Raw genomic sequence first — 23,407 nt, forward strand, 5'->3', positions numbered from 1 at the left:
ACACACACACACACATATATATGTATATATATATATATATATATATATATATATATATATATATATATATATATATATATATGCATATATATATATATATATATATATATATATATATATATATATATATATATATATATACACACATACATACACTCTCTTCCACTGAATAGTCAAAGAGAAAAGAAGATATAAAGGTATATACCAGGTTAAAAAGGAGGTATAACAAGAGCAAAATTGGGCTTAGGTAGAAAGCTGGGTGTTAGAGTGAGGAAGAAAGTCTTGTAGAGAGATCAGCAAGGTAAAGCAGAATGTCGAAATTTGTTAGAAGGGATGCAGACCCTAAGAGCTGGGAGGAGGTGAAGGGGAGGGTAAGGTGGAATTGTGGCTGGAGTGAGGCTGTACTGAACAGGTAGGAGGGAAGTGGGAAAGAAAGTGATAGGAAGGATGGTGGTTAAAGGTAGAAGATAGGGGGTAAGGTGTGTGGACAAGAAGTTGAGTAAGGGTAATATAGAGGTGGGGGGAAGTGAGGGGGGAGCTGCTTAGATTTGGAACAGTGATAGATCCCTTTTTTATTTTTATTTATTTATTTTTTTTTTGCGGTTAAGAGTGAGTTTAAAACTCTTGAGGTTTTAAATTGCTCTGAAATTACTGGTAAGGCATTCCAGAGTTTTGCAACAGAGTAGGAGTAAATTGTGTAAGGGAAATAAAGGTGGGGAGAAGTCAGGGGGTAGTTAAATAGTTTTGGAACAGGGGCAAATACTTGTTTTTTGAAAGATATCCTTAGCCTTAATCCTCTGTGCTAACTGTGGAGTTACAACATGGCTGCACACTGAGCACTAAGTTGATTATAACTCTCCTGGTACGAAAACTAAGGAATTGTTAAAAAAAACAGTAAACATTATCAGTTTGGTAAAAATTAACTTAATGACTAATAATTACACTGCCTGAATGTCAGTAAAGAAGGGATGTACAGAAAGAGAAGGGGGAAAAAGCACTGACTGGGAAGATTGCAACTTTTCAGCAAAAAGCAATTCAAGTTTCAGTTGTAGTACAGGAGATGGCTTCTAGAGATTTTGAGAAAAAAATAAGTCAAATTAAGGACATTTCTTTTATGGAAATGCAAATGCTTCTTATGTTCCTTTACCCACCCATTCTTTCCATCAGTACTCCTTTACATGGTTCCTTAACTATCTGTCTGAAAGAAAACAAGCAGTCAAATGGCACCAGGATTATTCCCCATTTCACCCTGTCACCATAGGAGTCAATCCTCAGACCACTAACTCCATACTGCTACAGAAGATGCAAGCATTGGTCCAATATGCCGACGATTCAGGATTACTATATGCAGCCCCAACTGTCTACAAACTCCAGGAATATACCCAAACTTCTTTAACAGTAATAGAAACCTGGTTAAAAACTCATGCCTGCTCCTTATCCTTAACAAAACAAAACAGCACTAAAATAGAAGTAGTTATACACAGTAAACTCTTAGGAACTGGGCTCCCTCTATACAGTCAAACACCACCTTATCCTAACTAACCTAAATACCTCTCTTGAATCCAAGCTATCATTTTACTACAATAAAACTGCAAAATCTGTCACTGACTCAATACACAGACTCACCACAGTCAAGCCTTGAGACAACTCAACTGGCTTCAACCAAGCAACATAGTAAAACATTCTCAATTAGTATTTACATATAAAACCTATTTGCTACCCAGATAAAATCCCTGCACTAAAAAATATCTTACTTCCTTACTCCCTTTCAAGGGACCTCTGCTCTGCCAACAACTGGGCATTAATCCCTACGTCACTCGATGGGTTGCCAACTGGCTTACTGACAGAACCCACACTGTAAAAGTAGCCGACTCCAAATCCAGCTCCAGACAAGTGACAAGTGGAGTACCTCAGGGTTCAGTCCTGAGACTGCTCTTGATGTTCATCGTGTTTCACTGTTGCAGTCATTACACTTGGGTAATCTGCTGACAGGTTGCCCTCAGTCGGCCTGAATTCCAAAGTCTTAGGTCCTGCGTCTGTTGCTGTCTTCTCTTCCATGACATCAGGGGTATAAAAGATGCAGCCGATGCCATTTTCTTCAGTCTTTCTTGCCGCGTGGTGCCCGAAGCAAAAGCAGTTCGCAAGTGCCGGTTGGCCGACTCCTGAGATTTTTGAAATTGAATTTTAGAGCCGAAGTCTTCTATAAAGCTAAGTACCCTGTTGGGGAAACTTTTTTCTTGCTCCAGACCGATGTCAGAAAAAGTTAACAATTGTATTTCTTGTGGGAAGCAAATACCTCATAAGGATTTTCATTTTTACTGTATTCCTTGCCTAGGCCCTGACCACAACGTTGCTAGTTGTCAGTTTTGTGCTAGATTTAACCAGCGCACTAGTAAGCATCGGTACGAGTTTGCTTTTCATTACTTTGGCTGAAGGTTTAACTACATAATGCCGTCGGAACAGCCGATGACTGGAGTTCATAAAAAGCGGAAGGAAAAAGAAAAGGACAGGCATCCGAGGTCCAAAACCGACGACGAAGCCTCTTCTAGGCCAGTCGCCGGTTCGCCGGTTTTCAGTGAGGCGCTTACGCAGCCCCTGACACCCGCTACCTCAGAGCCACAGGCCGCCTACGACTCCCACGTGGAGACAGCTAGGCCTCTGGATACTCAAGGTATTGAGCCTTCGGAAACTAATCCCTCAGATGGGTCCAGAGCCGCTGAGCAGGCATCGGCTTCTGAGGGTGTTTTCAGACCTACACAGCTTTATATCAAGCCAACTTCAACATCAAAGACAAAGACTAAAACAGTTTTAAAGACAAGGAAACAAGTACAGCATTCTCCAGGACAGACTTCCATGCCTAAGAAACAGATGCTCAAAATGGCCGAAGACCTAATTACTTTGATCAGGGGTTTCCATCCCCCTCCTGATAAGAGGCCTAGGCAAGATACTGAATATGATTCCTCTGATCAGGTTTCCATTTCCTCTGACTCCTCTTCAGAACAGGGATACTCTATTCCTCCCTATGAGGATTCTGATGCTGAAAAATCTATTCCTTCAGCTTTTCCTGCTGAGGATTACTCATTTGGGGAAACCCTGCATACCATGAGGGAGTATTTCCACTGGGAGAGCCAAGATTATTCAGATTCTAAGAAAAGGCTCAGAGACTTTCTTTTACTACCTCAGCACAGACCTCTTGCTATTCCTCCAGTTCTAGACATTGTAAATGATGTATTTTCAGAGTCCGGCCTGTCTCCCGACTCTTTACCTCCTGCACCTGTTAAGCCAGACAGATACTACAGGGTTCCAGATTCTCATAAATTTCTCTATAAAAACCCTGCTGCTGACCCAGAAACTATTTCTCAGAGTCCCAAAGGGGTCAAGGCTGCTACTGAAAAAAACCCTGTCCCCTCAGATAGAGATTCTAGGGCACTGGACAGATCGGGGAAAAAAGTTTACACTTCTGCTACCTTGGCTGTAAGGGCTTTAAATTGTCAGTTTCATATGCTTAAATATCAGCAATACTTAATGTCTCTGTTAAAAACAGAAAATGTTGACAAATTATGAATGTGCTGAGAACAAGGAATTGCAGGATTTATTGTATGCAGCTGAACAAGTGGGAAAATATATTTTGCAATGTGGTTATGATTCACTGGAGGCCTCTTGCAGGACCGCTGAAACAGGTTCTGTCATTGGAAGGCATGCTTGGTTAAAGGAACAGACTCTGCCTGATCATGTTAAAGCAAAATTATTGGATGTTCCATTACAGCATGATACTTTATTTGGTGTTAAGGCAGAATAGTTGTTGAAGAAAATGGAGGATAAAGCTAAATCTATGCAGACAGTGAAGGATTTCTTACAGGTACAGCCACCCAGATTTAGCAGGAACTGGCCTTCTAAGAATTGGTCCTTTCCCGTGTCAGACAGGCCACAAAGAGGCAGATACAGACGCCCTTGAGGCAGACAACAGCCCCAGGGCTCATACAGGCCCAAACAGTGGGGTGCTTCTACCTCCAAAAGCGGAGAAGACAAATCACAGCCATATAGGAAACAGTCCCAATGACTTCCCTCTGCCAATGCCAAGCATTTATCTTTTGACAGCACCCTTAGGGGGAAAGCTAGCACTTTTTTCACAAAATTGGCACATGATTACCCAGGACAAATGGGTCTTAAATATAGTTTCTCAGGGCTACAGGTTCCACTTTCACACCCTTCCAAAGGCAAAAGGTATGCCAGACCTGCCACACAATCAATGGGCAGAGGCACAAAACCAAGTTTCATCTCTCATGGACATGAGGGCTATTCAGCCAGTACCACAACAAGAGCAGGGACAAGGATTTTACTCAAGACTTTTCTTAGTACCAAGAAAGGACAAAACATGGAGACCATTTCTGGACCTGTCTATTCTAAATACTTTTCTGGACGTTCCGAAATTCAAAATGTTGACTCTGCAGCAGCGCCCATGCTGGGCAAGAAGGCTTGGCTTGTAACTTTGGACCTCAAAGAGGCATACCTGCATGTCCCAATCAGACAATCTTGCAGAAGATGCCTCAGATTCATAGCTGGCTCAATGCACTACCAATTCTCTGCACTGCCCTTTGGCTTATCTACTGCGCCCAGGGTCTTCACAAAATGCCTGGCACCAGTAATTGCATTTTGTAGACAAAGAGGAATTCAAATATATCCCTACTTGGACGACTGCCTTATTCAAGCAGAGACCAAAGACATTCTACTAAAGCATCTGGCGTTTGTAAAAAGATTACTAATTTGCCTAGGGTACACAGTAAACGAAAAGAAATCAAAACTAGTACCCTCTCAAGAGAGAATATTCCTGGGTGCAAGCTTGAATACAACTGCCCAAATGGCTTATCTCACGCCAGATAAACAAGGGCAGCTGACTTCTTACTTCGAAAGCATGTCAACAAAGACCCAGTTATCTGCAAGAAAAATTCTGCAGGCTCTGGGCTACATGGCCTCCTGCATTCTGCTAATTCCATATGCAAGACTGCATATGAGGAAACTACAATGGTACCTAAAAAGTGTTTGGACTCAACATTGCCACAGCCTGGAATCATTAATTTTACTCATTCCCTGCCCGCAACAGGAGTTTCGATGGTGGGCACAGGCCTGTCACCACAACAAGGGACAGCCATTCACTTTACCCATGACCAGGCAAACACTAACAACAGATGCATCAGATTATGCCTGGGGGGCCCACATGGCAGGAAAATGTATTCAGGGCACATGGCCCCCAAGTCAAAGGCATCTACACATTAATCAAAAAGTGATGTTAGCTGCACAATATGCTCTGACAGCCTTCAAGGACCTACTTCATCCAGGACAGCTGCTGATAAAGACGGACAACATCACAGTCATGTGGTACATAAACAAGCAGGGGGACACACATTCCTACCTCCTCTGCAGACAAGCCACGATTTTGTGGAACACAGCATTGACTTACCAAGTACACCTGCAAGCACAATTCCTGCCAGGAAAAACAAATGCTCTGGCAGACGAACTAAGCAGAAACCTCATGGACTCTCACGAGTGGAAACTAGATCCACAAATCTTCAGCATGATAACAAGGAAATGGGGATGCCCAGGCATAGATCTTTTTTGCCTCCCCTCACAACTGCCAACTTCAGAGATTCTGCACAAGGACTTATCACAAACAAGCATGGAAAGTGTATGCTTTGTCATTCAGCTGGAACAACCTTACAGTATATACCTTTTCTCCACTGCCTCTCCTCCCCAAGGTACTCCTAAAGGTCAGACAAGAGAAGCCACAAATGATACTGATTGCTCCAGATTGGCCATGCCAGCACTGGTTCCCGATCCTAAGGAGCTTGTCCCAAGACCCAGCCTGGACATTGCCTCAAATTCCTCATTTACTGACCCAATAAAACAATCAGATCCTGCACAGCCAACTCAGAACTCTAAATCTAGCTGCATGGCGGATACTGTAACCATTCAGAATACACCTCTCTCTAAAGTGGTTATGGATGTTATTTTGGAGGCCAGGAGGCCCAGCACCAGAAAATCTTATGCAGAAAAATGGAAGAGATTCTGTGCTTGGAACCAGGCACAAGGAATTGACATGCTTGTTCCAAATATTCCTCAGATTTTACAATATCTAACTGAGATGCTGGACAAAGGCCTATCCTTCTCATCAATTAAGATCCATGCCTCTGCCATTTCAGCTCATTACAATACAGACCCACCTATTTTTTCATATCCATTGCTTAGGCTGTTCCTTAGGGGGGCCAAAAACATAAGACCTCCAAGGAGAGCACCAATACCTGCATGGGACCTCAATTTTGTCTTGGAAAAACTCACACTGCCTCCTTTCGAGCCAGCCAATACAGCTGATATAAAGTTCTTATCATGGAAAACAGCTCTGCTCCTAGCAAAAGCTTCAGCAAGAAGAGTCTCAGAGTTACAGGCATTAATGGCTGTGGAACCTTTCATTATCTTCCATCTGGGCAGGGTTTCCCTAAGGACAAACCCAACATTTATGCCTAAGGTAGTGTCCAGTGTGGCTCTTAACCAAATCATTCATTTGCCTACTTTTTACCCAATCCCGCAGAATAAAGGGGAGAGACTTCTGCATTCTTTGGACATACACAGACAGCTACGCTTCTACTTGGACAAAACTAAAGCTTTCAGAAAGACTGAGCAACTTTTAGTGTCATATGCTGCAGGATCACAAGGAAAGGCTATCTCAAAGCAGACTTTTTCAAAATGGATAGGACACTGCATTCGTTTCTGCTATTCACAACATGGTAAATCAATGCCTAAGGGCATTAGACCACATTCTACCAGGGCAGCAGCCACCTCAGCAGCCTTCCTCAGAGGAGTACCAACCAAGGATATTTTGGAGGCTGCAACTTGGACTTCAGTACACACTTTTACTAAGCACTACCACTTGCCTCTTTACTCTAAATCCAGAGCAGGCTTTGCCTCTGCAGTTTTGCAAGGCCTTATAGCCACTCCTAATTCTATTTAGACCCAGCCGCCCAACCTTAGCTTTGGGATTCAACCCAAGTGTAATGACTGCAACAGTGAAACATGATGAACATAGTACAGTTGTGTACCTACCATAAATGTAGATGTTCGAGTGTATTCACTGTTGCAGTCCAGGTTACCCACCCACCATCCCCCTTTCTTTGCTGGGACTTATCTGTACTTCTCTATCCTAGTGTATTTGCTTGTAGATGAAGGTATTGTTTATTTTAGTGCATGCTTTTATAAGCAGTGTTTTTTTAGCCTACCCTTTTGGGGGCACCTGACATCTGGGGCAAGAAAAACTGAAGAAAATGGCGTCGGCTGCATCTTTTATACCCCTGACGACCTGACGTCATGGAAGAGAAGACAGCAACCGACGCAGGATCCAAGACTTTGGAATTCAGGCCGACTGAGGGCAACCTGCCAGCAGATTACCCAAGTGTAATGACTGCAACAGTGAATACACTCGAACATCTACATTTATGGTAGGTACACAACTGTACTTTTGGCATCTACTTCTCTGAAGTACAAGCCAACACTAAAGGACTCTGGCTAACAAAGTTCGCAGATGACTGCAAACTGAGAGCCATTATTGAATCCCCAGATGATGTGGATACTCTACAAATGGACCTTACAGAAACATATGCTTGATGCCAGAGCCATGGGCTCAAGCTCAGTGCCAAGAAATGTATAGGTATCCCCTTTGGGAAAAAACATGTACCCGTGAATTACCACCTAGGTGGCAGTACACTAAACACCGAAAGTGTGATAAGAGACTTAGGGACACGGGTGGACAGTGGTCTCACCTTCAATAACCACATCGCCACAACAGTCAGGAAATCCTTCTATGTGGCACACCTCATCACTAAGGGCTTTTCTTCCAGAAAAAAGGAGGTCATTGTCCCACTGTATTCATCCCTCATTAGACCCATTATAGAATACAACACCCCATTTGGTATGTACCTCTCAAGACATCTGCAACAACTGTAAAGGCCGCAGAAATACCTCACTAAAAGAATCACAGGCCTAAAGCAGATGCCCTATGCTGACTGCCTTAAATAAATCCAGCTATACTCTGTCGCATATCGTCTACTCAGAGGCAGTCTCTGCTTAACATGCAAGGCCATGTCAAACCCAGAGCTGTTGGACATGCTACACTTAAAGAAATCCCAATCCCTCAGAGCCACATGCTCCAGGGATCTAAACCTTGTCATCACAATAAACAAAACATGCTGGAGGGATAGGTTCCTGACCCAGAGACTCTCCATACTCTGGAATAGACTGCCCATACATGACAAGCAGAGCGCTTCCTTGGCTCTCTTCAAAAGGAACCTTGACGATTGGATGGGAGAAAGGAAATTCACCCCAGGGATCACGTCAGTTGCCCTGCTAGACAGGGGACCAGGGAAGTAAATAGTGTGGGAAGAAATAGCCAGAGAATTGTTATGGCTAGGCTTGTATAGGCCCTAGGGCCGATAGCCTAGTACCAACGTATGAACCTATGAACTCCACCTTCTAATACAGTTTAACTCAACTCTTTTTTTCTTCTCCATACAATATGGTTCCCATATTGTGTAGGTAACAGAAACCTGCTTGTACTTCAAAAACTTTCATTTCTTTGCCTTGGAATCAAAGGAACGGAAAGACCACACACTTTTTAAGCTTAACTTCTTACATAATTTGCAGAGGAATTTGTCTATGCCTGCATTGCATACCACAGACACAGAGAAACCTGTAGTTTTCCTTGTCATATACTGCTGACAATCTTATATGGGTAATTAGTCCTCCTCAGAACCTGCTGTAAAAAAAACAGACAGGAGTGTGAAACTGTTTTCCACTGTCTTTATTGCAGAGGGGAAGAAAAGTTGCACTGATTCACAGCTGCGTCCAATGTAGCCATAGCTTTTATAGCACAACAGACCAGTTAGATCAGTCAGTGGTTTAAAGGCAGTTGCCACCTCTTTTGACAATTTTAGATAAGCAGCATCACAGTATTGAAATGCTAAGTTTTAAACTTTAAATGTTTGTTGTTTATACTACTATACATTTTAAGATAACTTAATGTAGTATCAAAGATGTCTGTAACAGTTAGAGAAATGTCACAACATGTTTTTTTTTCTTGTAATTCTCGTGAAGTATTAACACATTTACCATTTTCATGCCCTCCTGCCACAATAGGCTAAAAGTGCCCAAATTAGGACTTTTCTGCAGGAAGTGATACAGGTGACAACCCTATCAACTAGGTGTACTGATACTGTTTATAAGAATTTATTTTATGCTTTCTTGAGACATCCTTTCAGAGAAGGATGTGTATCTGGTGCATAGATCAAAGGGAAGACACCTGTCACTGACTTTGAGTCAGTCATTACACAAGTGGAGTACACGGGCATTTTCTAGTCAACAAAGGGAATGTAGCAATTGACGACAACCCATATATACAGCTGAATTTACTTTAGCTTACATGTGCTATGTGCTCTTTCATTAAAACATTAGGAAAGGGAAAGCAAAGTACTTTATATATGTATCTGTCTATTTATATAAACAAATAAATGAAAATAAAAATATTTCCACTGCTGGCACTGAGGAACAGAATTACTTTCAAATCCTTTCCTTTGCTGTTACTTATATGTGAAACTAAGATCCCTCAGAGTAGTGACAGTTTTGACACCTGAGGGAAAAGTGTTGGGGGGAGTGGGCTGTCAGTTCATCATGGACTACTAAAATGTGCTTTGAACAAAGGCCTGCAATTCAGGTACTTTTTTGTTGCAGCTGCTTAACTCCTTAGTATGGTATTACACAAGCCCTGAGACACACACAAATGAGAGCCATCCATTCAAGAAATAAAAGAAGCAGTCCTGCTACAGAAGGTATATAAGATGACAATAACTGACACGAATCCCATTACATATCAATGGCATGGTTATACACCACTACTTTCTTATGTCTAGCATGACATATGTAAAGCAGACTTGAAATGGATTATGGGAAAGAGAAAGGCTTGAAGGAAAACAAGGTCAGATTGATATACCAAGCCCCCAGTGGCAGCCATTTGCAGAAAACACATTAAAATACTATAAGAAGCAGTCAGAGTGGTTTTGAAGTATTAAATAGCTCAGAAAACAAAGACAAAGTGAAAAATAGATTTTTTTTTTGTTCTAAGTTGGAGTTTTCCTTTAAAAACAACTAAGTCGAATAACTCAGCCAGACTCACTTTATTTCTGCTACATCTCACAGCTAGAGATGTTTGGCTTTATTGGCCTAAAATTGTCCATAAATAGACTTAAAAGTAAAAGAAAAAATCATGGACATTCAGGACTGCCATTTAGCTGAAACACCTGATATCCTTAAGGGGTAATTTGCATAGATCCCATGTTGCCTCTGATACAAGAGGTTTAAGGTATCACACAGTGGAAAGTCTAGCTTTGCTAGATTTTTTTGTGTGTTTTTTAACCAATTGGTTTTCCTGTGTGACCTTTTTACTCATTGTTTTAGTTTGTTAGTTGGGATATTTTGTAAACACCCTAATGTTTTTGGATATAAGTTGGGTACAACAGCCCTGTGTTTCCAAAAGTCAAACATTCCTCTTTCACTGTGCTGATGATGCCATATGAAGGCAGAGACATGCATGTCCACAGCTAGAGGGGTTTGGCTTTGTTGACCTGAAAATGTCCATAAATAGAAGTAAAAGAAAAAGTCATGGGCAATCAGAATTGCCATTTAGCTGAACCTTTGGTATTCTTAAGGGGTAATTTGCATATAGCCCATGTTGCCTCTGATACAAGAGGTTTAAGGTACCACAAAGTGGAAAGTCTAGCTTTGCTAGATTTTGTTGTGCTTTTTTAACCAATTGGTTTTCCTGTGTGACCTTTTTACTCATCGTTTTACATCTCAAAAATATGGAATACTATCCCTGAACACACCAAACTACCACACATTAAAAGCTGCTCAACCTACATCAGAATAAATCCTGGTCATACGCATTCTCAGCATCACCCTGACTCTTCCAGTATCCCAGCATTTCTGGGATTAGAAATTAGAACTGGAACAGTCATAACAGGTAAGCTAGTCTATAAAAGATCCTGCTGAAGACAGTTGGTCAGTTACAGTTGTTGCCAGTTAACAGCCAGTTACAGTTCAGTTATAATTGCCAGTTGCAGTTAGCAGTTGTTCACAGTTGTATTGTGCAATGAATACCCAAAAGGACTCAACAAGACTGTAAGCCTGCCTTTGCTCTGTTGTAATAATTTAGTTTAGATCAGAGACAGTGCTCTTTAGTAAAATAGGAAAATTATAACTAATCAGTTATAAATGTGGCATTTCTATCCTTCAGTATTGATTTCATTTTCCTGGTGATTGAGTTATGTTTGTTTATTGGAAATTACTGTTTTTTTATTTATTTAATCATTTTCTTCATTGTTAAATATTTTATTAACTTACACTGCGGCTTGTCAATCACTGCCTTTCTTTAGTGATTTGAGAGTGATTATACCTGCTTTGATAACTTCCCAGGCCACTCTGATAGCCTGGCTGTTTAGGTCATTTGCTACTATTTGTTTTACTATCTAATTTTCATAATTGGACACCCCTTTGAAAGGGTATGTAGGCTCTCTGAGTGGTGACAGGGTGTTACTGTATCATTTTGGGGAAGGAGCATAGCTGAATATCTGTGTTAGGCTTTCCCAGAAGTGTTTGGATGTGTGAGATTGAATTTAAGTGTGAGTGTAATTGAGGTCTTAAACTGGGGCACATTGCTCTGAAGTGTGTAATAAGAAGTTACATTAAGGATGGACAGTCCCAGGTTATAGAGCATGTTTCTGTTGTGCTGTTAGGGGAAATTGTGGAATATTACTCCTGCTTAAGTGATGGTCTCCTATTGGAGTCGGTAGTGAGGATTGAAGCTCCTTAGTTACTGATCCAGGATAGTAAGGGACGTCACATTATTCTTGAGCAGTCAAGTGGAATATTATCCAGATATCACAACCTAACAACCTGCTCCACCTAGGCATTTGCACAAGAATATTTCAGAATCGTGTAGGAAACTGCCAGTTCTGAAATATATTCAGCACTGATGCAGCCTTTGCCTGTCTGTGCCCCATTACAAGTCTCCTGATAAAGCTACACAGTGAAAATTTCACTGACACTTGCCTCATTTAGTGATCTCATTTAGGGGTTCAGGAACAATCTGTTATATATCTATAGCAAATTAACAGCAGATGGAAGTAGTACTTCTTCAGGAAACTTCTGAATGCAGGAAACCTTACACATACTCAGCCTACAATGAAACAGGCTGGTGGACCTACCCTAGATGAAGTATGAAGTGCAGTAGGGAAGAAATTAGGGAAAGTGGCAGGCATAAGTGAAGTTACTCAAATAACAAGATGTTCGGTGTCTTAGAGAAGAAATTGTCTCATGAGAATGCTAATTGTGGTATGGAGAGAACACTAGACAACTAGAGAATAAGCTTTCTATTGCCAATGTAGAAAAACAAATGAGAGTACAATTGTATCAAACTCTTGTCACACTACATGAAATTGCTGGAAAGGTAATGGATAAGTACATATAGCAGTAGAAAGTAATACGGGAGATGAGTAGTTCAGATTCACATCAGGATGTAGTTAACTGGCCTAATGTGTACAGGGAGACAGTAGAGGGGAAGTGGGAGATGAAGGAGGACATGACACCTGCGTATTCCTGGACGTGAAAAAAGCTCATGACAGTGTCCCAGGAAAATTGATTTGGAAAGTCCTGCGATGATTTGAAGTCCCAGAACCATTGATAGGATTAGTATAGGCTGTGTAAAGGGAGCCAATGACAAATTTGCAAACAGTATTTGGACTTGAGAGGCACTAAGGTAGACACTGAAAAGAAACTCCAGCAAATAACAGGGGACTGGAATGCAAAACAGAAGGCACAAAGGATGAAACTGAGTACAGACAAGACAGTAGTCAAGGTAGCAAATGGAGGAAATCAGAAGAAGCATAAATGTAGTGCATTAATTAGCCCACTAGGCCACTCAGCTCTAAAAATAATCACCCCTTCCAAGTCTCAAACCCAGGACCCTGCCAACTAGGGCATAGTGCATTAGCCCACTAGGCCATTCTGCTAATGCACTATGCCCTAGTCGACAGGGTCCAATTATGATGGAAGGGAAAATAGTGGAACGGGTTAACAGCTCCAGGTATCTGGGAGCTGTGATTGAGGAGAAGGGAAGTCTGAATGAAGAGGCCATCGTCCACACTGCATGTTTGAAATGAAGGTATGTAGGTATGACCTCTTCAGTGCTACGGTTATACAAATGTTCAGGGATAAAGAAGATTTACTGGTCAGAAGAGTTTATATGATATATATCTTTGTCAGACATTTTGTCTGTTTTAAGATTTGCAGTAATATGTGGTAGCTTCTACTTTGGAGTCTTTTTGGGTAGCCAGGATAGATGCATCTGTTATTGGGTTAAATAGTGCTGTTCAGTTTGTGTTCCTCTTATTCGTCTCATCCTTTAGGATGTTAGTGTCAGACTCACCTTCACTTGTGGCCTGCAGTTATTAGAGACAAGTAGTTTTCACAACTGATTTCTTAAGGTTATATCAGTGTTTCAGACTATTCCTTTTACAGTTCTAATTTCCCTGACTCCATCAAGCCATTTACATGTACCAATACAGCTGGTCCTTTAAGTTTAAAAAAAAAAAAAAAAAAAAAAAAAGAGTACAATATTTAGTGTCCTTTTTCACTGAAATGGCTAAAGCTTTTATTCCAGATTTAGTTTGTTCCAAATCAGGAAAAATCTTGGAGACAGTTTATGGATCTGTTTGTGTGTCCACTTGTTATCAGCGTATGACCACAAAGAAGTATGAGGTGGTAACCCTCTACTCAATTATTGTTTTACTTTTGTAATAAAATACATTTTTGGTTACTTTAGACACAGACAATACATATTCCAGCTTGACTTCCATGCAGGAAGTACTTATTTATTTTATTTATTTTACATTTGTTGACAGGGATAGTCTGACTGGATATATGTCTATTTTCAGCAGAGGCCCGAGGAGAAAAGCTCCACATACCAAAAAAGAGACAGTACATACATCACTGAGTGATAAACTCAGGCAGACATGTTTAGAAAAATATAGACAAGTAATACAGGCAGATATCAATATACACAATGTGCAGACTTAGATTGGCAAAGACGTATTAGAAAATGCGAACATAGAATACAATCAGATCTCATAATTCACAATGCTTAGACATTCAAATGCTATGAGGCATAGATACTTGGCTAAACAGCAAGTTGGGTAGCAAGACATGTATCAGTGAAGTTGTTAGTCAGGTTTAGAACAAGAGCACAGCCAATGAGATGTGACATATTTTTTGAGTTCTTTTTTAAATAGGGGTAGTGAGGTATCATTGGTAACGGTAGTAGGGAGTAGATTCCAGATTTTACTGGCTGAGTTGGCAAATATAGCATCGCCTGCAGAGTTGTTGGATTTTTGGGTCAGTATCATTAGTTTATCAGCTGGACATAGTGGCCTGGGGGCACTATGAGGGGTGAGAATATTTTTGAGAGATGGGTTGTTATCAGGTTAATGGAGTATTTTATGCGCTACTATAAGCTGGTTGAACTGTAGAAGGGTAGGATACTCTAGCCATCCCAGTGCTTTGAGGTTCTGGCAATGATGGGTCCTAAAAGCCATGCCTGTAGCAAATATGGCTATATGATTGTAACATCCTGATAATTTGTTGAGATCTGTTTTGGATAGGTTGGTGAGTACAGGGGAGGCATACATAAGGGTAGAGAGAAGGTGTGATCTTGCAATAGCTACTCTAGCTAGGGGGGGGGTGAGGAAAGGTTTGGCTCTGTACTTCAGTTTCTAAGTGACAAACTTTCACTTCCAGTTTGCAGCTGTTCCATTGGACTATCCACCATGGACTCCAAAGCACAGAACTCTGGTATTTGCACAACTAAGGACACTAAAGCTAAACATTTTTCTTATGTAGATGACTGTTAAGTAATGGCCCAAACCTGAGACACTGCAACAACATCTGCTTCAAGTTATGGAAGTTTTTTTGGAAGCTGGATGTAGCCTTGAATCAACGATTAAGTAGGCCTTTTCCTTACTACGGGAATAGGGGCAGTCCTGGACTTAAAATTGACAGTGATTTTTTTTCCCCCCTGGACAAGGTCAAAGAGATGTCTACTTTTGTAATGGAAATAGTATCTCTGTCAGTGGTTGCTGAAATACAGTTCTTTAGAGCTGTGGACTACACGTTGTCCTGTTCGATTCTCAGCTAGAGCGTCTTCAGTGTGGAGACATACGTGAATGGGTGTACCTTTGTTGAAGGTTGTGCGTCAGAGCCGGCAACTCGGCATGTAAAAATCTACTGCCAATCATTAGCGGACCGGAGTTCCGCTGTGGTGACCCCAAAGCCGAAAGACACAACAAAAAGAGCTGTGGACTACATGTTTTCATGTGTTGTAATGACCCCCCTTGTAATGCTTCACATGAGAAAACCTCAGTAGTGCTTGGCTGTATGGCATAAAGGGAAAAGGTTAAGCCTACTACCCATGCGACCTGAGTTCAATTAGTGGCTTGTTTGCTGGAAGAGGTAGTCAGGGGGGATGAAAGTGAACATTTGGCAGTTTGCCTATTCAGGTGAGGGGAGAGTTCCATGATTTCTGTTTTGACAAGTGCTCCAGTGCATATGGAAACTGCACATATGTGTCTGAGATAGGATCTTGGAAATGATGGAGCTTTTGTTACTCACCAGTGGGAACAGTTAATGGCAGGGTTAGGAGAAGGAGAAAAAGCCTCCATTGCCTCTGTCCAAGGATGAAGCAAGCCCCTGATTAGAGGGAGTTCCTGGCAGCCAGAGCTAGATAAGTAGATCACCTTTAGGTCCTAGTGTAAGGTTAAGCCCGGCTGGTTGTTAGTGAAGGTCTCTCCTCTTTTCCTTCATGACTTACTAGCCCTCTGTGGCAGCAGTAGTTATTGCTTTAATCTCGCAGATTCTGTGATATTTGGTGGTAGAAAGGCCCCCCCCCTTCCATTCTACTCTTATCATCTTGATATCAACAAACTCTTCTTCTACAGCTTCTACTTTTCTGCTTCCTTAATATCTGCAAAAGCTTCCCCTGGACATTATCACTATTTCCATTCTCTCATTTAGGTCCCGGTCTCCCCATCTCTCACTGTTATCTTTTCAGTCTGTCTAGAATATTGATTCCCTTTTCTTTCCTGCTAGAAAGTACAGTGCTCATATACATGCAGCAAGACATCCCCTCTGCCAGTCACAGTACCATCATATCTTCGTGTAGCTAACCAAGATTGCACTACACCTACCACAACCAAGACTACATAAAAAAGTGTGTGTGTGTGTATGTGTTTATCCTTTGTTGACCAGGTAAATCCCACTAGACTACTGACCTCTTTTCAGGGGAGACCCGTCTGGTATTTATACTACAAATATATATATATTTCCTCAGCGTAGTCCTTCTCACATTCATGATCCTAGATCTTCATGTACAACTAGAAAATCCTAAACAAATAATACCTGCATCAAGTCATATTTAACAGCCACCCTATCAAAACAATGTTTATGACTAAAGTCTAGACTTTCTGAATAAAACTAACCTCTTTTCCATATTAACTTTCCTTTTAGTAAAACAAATATCACCTTAAAATGAATTATTTACCTAGGTATCAGTGACTGTTTGTAAACTACTTCAAGTAAGCCTTTACCAGACACAGGCAATAGTCTGTAACTACCTTAAAGTTGTTTGTTGTAGCAAATTTAATCCCAGCTAATGCCTCTTCTCAGTATAATAGTCTCCCAAATGCTCAGTACAAAAAGCATCACAGTAAGCCATCTACATGCAAGGAATATAAACAGTTAATTTGAATTGTCCATCTTTTCCAAATGCTGCAGTAGACTTTAGGTTGTGCAGGTTGTTTCCCTGCCCAGGAAACAAGAACCAGATGGCTTCATAAAGCTCTGGCTCCCCCCACACCTTTACTGTGACCAGTAACTGGCTATTCCCAAGGTGGTAAATCAGTAGTCAAGAGTAAAAACTACTTCAGTACTTTCTTGCCAACTCGAGGATAAGCATATCAGGGTCTTCAGAGAAGCAGCAATTAGCTTAGAACTTTGTTTCTACTAGGTAATTTCCTGTTGGGGAACTCCTCCACTAAAAATTTGTTGCCAGTTTAAGAAAATATTATTTAATTTAACTTTCTGTCTAAAAGCTGTATTACCCCTTTAAGAAACATGGTATTTTTTATCAGTACCAGAAGTTTCTTCTTGTGGACTTCTAAGTTTTAGCTACAAGTGTTATTTAATTATTTGGGGGTTATTTTTTGAAAACGTGTAAACCTTTATGTTGTGGCTTAACATTTTACACGGGGACAGACAGATGTTTTTCAGTGTAGCACTTCTGTACACTTTGGGACAAACTAACTGACATTTTTATTTTCCTGTCAGCGTATTTAATGCTTTAAAAGGAGTGCTGACAGAGAATTTGGGTGCTGCTTTTGCTTTTACCTAGTGAGAAGGCAGGGGTAAGAAGTGTGAGTAGAAGTGTGCAGCTTATATACACAAGGGGGCAGCTTACCTTCCAAATGACTCACTTTAGCAAGGCTTACCACTTTTGGTATCTCCTCTTCAGCTACCTTCTGGATACTTCTCCTCCTCCTCCTGCTGTTCCTATAAAGAAAAAAGCATTGATTAAAGAGCCCTTGCCATTGCTGAAGCCTCATTCTATGCCTCAGCCGATAGTGGGTGAACCTGTAGTGGCCATCTGTTAGTCCTGTCACCATTCATCTCTCCAGCTTTCTCTGGTTTAGTCATTTCACGAACCATGAGCCAGGCTTCGGCCACATCCTGTTTGACTGTTCCAGTGTCCAGTACAAGCATAGGAGAAAAATCTTCTGTAGTCCTGGGAGACACTCCAGGAGATTCATCAAAGGGTAACCAAGGAAAGAAACCTTTAGACCCATCAGACATCCCTCCTTCAAGTCAAGACTTCTTCCACAGGGACTCCTGCAAAGAAAAAACAAATTATTAAACATTGTTTGTCACAAGTTGAAGTAATTGCAGTTATCGTAGCAGTGCATGCATTTTAGGCTATGACTCTTGGTGGCCAGAAGCAATTAGAGGTGGACATCCCCTATAAAGAAATTCCTAAGGAAACAAGGTCTGATAATTCTGATTATGACAGAGACAGGGATTCTTCTCCTACGGATTCACAAGCTCAGCTATCTGACTGTCAGGAAAATATTAACTCTTAACCTTTTTGTGGAGGAATTTTCATTTAATCAGACTACAGCCAGGATGACTGAGTTTTTTCAGTGGGAAAAATAGATGTTCTCCCTAAACTGAGATGATAATTGTGATATATTACAAATGGATATTCCTCATTTGTCATCCATTCCTCCTATTTTGCCAGCCCTAGAGGATGTGTTGAATGCTGCCTGTAATCATCCTGATACCTAACTGTCAGTCTGTAAAAAAGCAGATAAATGTATAAAGTGTCTCAGACAAATACATTTCTTTTCTCTCACCTTATCCCAGACTTAGCGGCCATTTCCACTACTTTGTTTGCTGGCAGTAGGCTGATCTTGAGCACTAACCCTTCTCCTGGTGACAAAGAAGGCAAGGTGTTGGACTGCCTTGGTAAGAGAATTTTTTTTCTTCCACTTTAGCATTCAGAATTTTCAATTATCACACATGTGGAAGTGCATGCTTTGTTATATGACCAGTCTGAGGGAATTTGCTACCACACTTCCTACAAAAGAAAACTTTTCTGAATAAATCTGTTTCTACCTTGTCCCAGGTATCCAAACATGCTTTAAGAATGTGTTTGATTTAGCAGATACGTGTCTAGGGCCACTGCAACTGCTACAGTGTTGAGAAGATATACCAGGCTAAGTAACAAAAAGTTTGCTGATGAGGTAACGTTTAAAATCTTAGATTCCTTTTTCAGAAAAAGAGGTATTGTTTGGCTCTTCCGCTACTCAGGTTCTCAACCAATTTGATGAAAGAGGAAAATGTATTCAGAGAGTATCATAAATTTATTCATACTCCCAACTAAAACTGTTTTAGGTTTCTTTCACTAAAAAGCCAAATAAGCAAACACAGTCATATTTTGGCAAACAGGAGGAGGGTTACAGATGGCACCTGATATAAAATCCTCCTTTCAGGGGAATTCTTCCCCATCCTGTGAACCAAACAGAGTATTTTCTTAAAGTTCTTCAGTCTTTAGTCACCCAAGGAGTCAGAGAACCCGTGCTTATAAGTCAAAGGGACAAAGGCTTCTGTTCCAGAGTGTTTCTGGTAACAAAGAAAGAGACATCTTGGAGACTAGTATTAGATCTTTTCATTTTGTATCACTGCATGTGAAATACTGAAATTCAAAAGGGTCTTTCAGAATGTGTTATCCCTCTTTTCTTCCATGATTTATGTGGTGGCAGTTGACTTAAAAGATGCTTATTATCACATTCCCATAGCTATAGTCTCCAGGAAATGTCTATGGTTGTCTGTTTCTGAGTCATATTATCAGTTCTCTACACTGTCCTTTGGATTATCTACAGCTCTAAGGCTGTTTACAAAATGTCTTGCCCAGTCGTAGCTCACTGTAGACTGAATGACATTCACATATTTCCTTATTTAGATGACTTGTATATCTCTTAGATGTCATAAGTCATTAACCTGGGGTATGTCTTTTTTGACCAATCTGGGCTTTCAGATAAATGTTACAGAATCCTCTTGTATCAGAAGGGAAATCTTTATCTGGAATATTTCCTAACATTCACCAGTCAGTCTCAGATATCTGCTAGAGAAATTCTCAGGGTCCTATAATTCATGGTTTGTATGATTCTTGTGATTCCTGTAACAAGGTTACACATGAGAAAGGTGCAGTGGTTTCTAAAAATGCACACTGACCCAGCATTTGCATCCTCTGGTGCATCAAGTTCCAGTTTGGGGCTTTTTAAAAATGGAACTGCATGGGTGGAGACAACAAATTCATCTTAAACAAACTTTCCCTTTCTCTTCTTAGACCCCAAACAAATCTTTCACCACGGACACCTCCACATTTTGCTTAGGGAAGCAGTTTCCATAGGAGTAAAGGCGCAAGGCATGTGGGGTCATTCAGACAGACCAAAGGACATCAGTATAAAGGAGATGTTGGCTGTGATCCATGCTTTGAAATCCCTTCATCACCTAGGGTAATCAGGACCTTTACAAGTGATTATAGACAATATCTCAGACTGTGGTACATAAACAAGCAGGGAGAGTAGATGTTTGAATTGCTCACTGCTGCAATAGCTGCACCCACCCTCTACTCCCCTCCTTTTGTATATAGTTGGGATAAAAAGTAGGGGCTTTGTGTTTCTACTTTATGTATTTCTTTATTTTATTTTTTTTTTTTTGGCTCAGGATTCTTAGGCTTTTCTTTCTTTCTCTATCTCTCTCTTTCTCTGTAGACAAGAAAATCCTGAAAAATATATTTACACTGACTGCTAATTTCCCTTTGTAAGACTAGCCAGTCATATGTCAGAGTGAAGTTGTGGGCAGGGAGAAAACTCATATAGCCTAAAGACTACTGCAGCGAGGAATTTGATGATCTGCTGTTATGGGTAAGTGCATCTTATACAACTGTACTTTGGTGAAGACCTGCATACACCAAAACAAATCAGCCATATTGGAATACCTGAAACTTGATTAAAACCACCACCCTTACTGCAGAATTACAGCATCCTGAGAAATGATCACTGAGGAGTAACAATATGTAGTGGGTCACTAATACTAATTGAGAAGCATCTCAGTATGTCAGAAGTGGACAACTCAAGCTCTATAAATAATACAGACCTCAGCTGGGAAGTCACTAAGCTACTGCCAGGAAAAATCACAAACATGTGTATGTACCTATCAACTGCATCCAGACAATATTAACAAACTTAAGTTTTTTCTTGACAGCCTCCAGAAATGAACCTGTCATACATAAAATAGCCTTTAGGTTGTAATTGTCCTGGGACTAGATGGTAAAATAACAGAGAATTATTAACTAATTTGTAAGTTTCATACTAACGCAGTCACATACCAAAGTTTGTGGCAGTTGCAGTAGCATCATTTGGAGATGATACAGAAAGGGAACAAGAAGATCAGAGTGAATTGTACCCATAGTGAGTCTTCTGAATGTCAAAAAAACTGATATCCTGGTAGGTGACACCACACCTACAGATCCAGTCCCAGCGTAGGCAGTTTTTCAGAGAATTATGGTGCCTTTTCCCTCAGGACTGTACTACTGATTGTAGGAGAGCATTGCTCTAACGAGGTTTCTTGTTCATGAGAACTGATATGAACAGAAGCTAATGATACTTACTGTGATGCCTGTGCCCTGACCCAGCAATCAAGGAGCCTCAGTCTTCACCACTAACACCAGAGAGGGAGTCTCATATATGAGGAAAAGATAACAAATACACACAGTAAAGTGCAATTTCCCTTAAGAGCACACAGAGGTCACAGTCAGTCCGGGGCTGGTCACTCCCTTGCTCTCCAGATCCCCAATAAGACTCCCCACTGGCACAGTTATAGGGTTCAGATCTCAGCCTATTGGACAAGCTAAAACCTCTAACACCCTCTCTGTCCAGCTAGTGTTTTGTGTCCCTGCCCAAGTAGCTGACACACACACATGCACTTTGAGAAGAGGTTATACAACCACACAGGCACTCTTGGGGAAGGCTGGCACAGGTTCTCCATCTGTGCCCCTTTTTCCCAGACTATATGGTAGTACCAGCTGCCACCACCCACTAATATTTATCAGCTACTCAAAGACCCTTAAAAGGGTGTCCAGTTATTACTATGCAATATTATTATCCAATTGGTAAGTGTGACTAAACAGTCAAAGCTTATTGGAGTGTCTTTGTACAGTTTTACCAAAGGCATACAAGTACAAGCTTAAATTATCCCAGCCACACTTAAAAGGTTTTAAAATATTTAATAATAAATAATGAAAACCACAAGACAATACATTCTACTATACAGTCAGTGCTAGTCAAGAGTTCAGAGATAACACAGAAATTCTTAAAATAAATCAGTAGTACAGTTCTGACATCACAGAAAAACAGTCTAATATTTCTAGCTTCTAGCTATCTACAACAAAACAAACTTCTAAAATAACTTCCTTACAAGACAAAAATGCTTAATAATCTCTGGTTCTCACTGTTTAAATGAAACTGCAGTTCTGATAAAACATTACATAATTTCATACTTTCCTGGTATTCCCAGGCTGATGCAGAAACTGAATTTACATTCCTCAACACTTAGAGCAATAAAGGACATTCCACATGTAAATTCTGGTCATTAACTTTAGCCTTAAAACAATAGGCAGGAAGCCTTCATCTAGCCCGGCCGGAGCCGAATTGTAAAACATCAAAGGCAGCCATGAAATAATTTTAATTTCAAAGGACCAACAAGAAATGCTTGACTTAGCTTTCTTGACAGCAGAGGGCAATGTTGCCACATTGTTTTAAGTTCAAACTTTCACAGCATATTCTTTCATTTAAGAAGCAAGCCTGCATTTCAACATTTCACAGTATTTACAAATGATATAATTATGTACCAAATTCTATTTGACTAGGCTGGCAGCCTTCACCCATCTCTACCAGTCTTCACACTTACATGGGAGTTGCATGCTACCAGACATCATTAATAATGTCAGCATGACAACATTATTGGTCTAGGCAGGGGAATACATTCAGTTTTAAAGAAACATGCTAGAAACTGAAGCTTTGCTGGTGAACAACCCATACAGTGTCATTTATTGCTACAGAAAACTCTTTCTTGAAGATGTACTGTTAAAGCAGGCATCCTCACACAACTGCATTTTCCTCATCTAGAGATGGAGATCAGACAGTTGTCTTCTCATTCCATCCCTTCCATGCTGACTCTTTGACAGAGTCTCACTCTTAAATGTGAGGCATTAGAGGTGCAGGTAAGCATCCTAGCTCTCTGTTATTGGGCTAGCATCTGTTCAGAATGTATGACTCTTACACTGTTTATGCATTTATCTACTGTGATTTCTTTTTAAAGGAGTGGATATCAAATGTTTTCGCAAGAGTTACTGACTAATGGGGAGCTCAACCACTTCAGCCTGAAAGAGCGTATGGTAGAGATTGGCAAACGCTGGCATAAACTCAGTCAGTCACAGAAGGATAGGTATAAGAAGATGGTGGAAGAACAGCAGATTGAGTATAAGACAGAGCTGGAGGCTTGGATCAAGGTAAAACTAAGTGATATATCATAAGTACTGCTCTATGCTTCTGATGGTAGAGAGTGTACTACAAAAATAACTGTATAAACATGATGTGCTTGTAATAATTTTGTCTGCATGCATTTTATATATATATATATATAT

At 40.6% G+C, this 23,407-nt stretch overlaps 1 protein-coding gene across 1 annotated transcript in view; it reads left to right on the forward strand.

Moving 5' to 3' along the window:
• Window positions 1-23,407, forward strand: part of LOC122797796 (nucleolar transcription factor 1-A-like) — an 892,813-nt gene that overhangs the window by 678,521 nt on the left and 190,885 nt on the right. The window contains exon 14 of the mRNA XM_044066317.1: window positions 23,083-23,272. Within this exon, the coding sequence (XP_043922252.1) occupies window positions 23,083-23,272 (190 nt within the window). The remainder of the gene's footprint in view (window positions 1-23,082; window positions 23,273-23,407) is intronic.

The sequence above is a fragment of the Protopterus annectens genome, chromosome 3.part1 (assembly GCF_019279795.1).
Source record: "Protopterus annectens isolate FY-2018-M chromosome 3.part1, PAN1.0, whole genome shotgun sequence".
NCBI classification, from domain to species: domain Eukaryota; kingdom Metazoa; phylum Chordata; order Ceratodontiformes; family Protopteridae; genus Protopterus; species Protopterus annectens.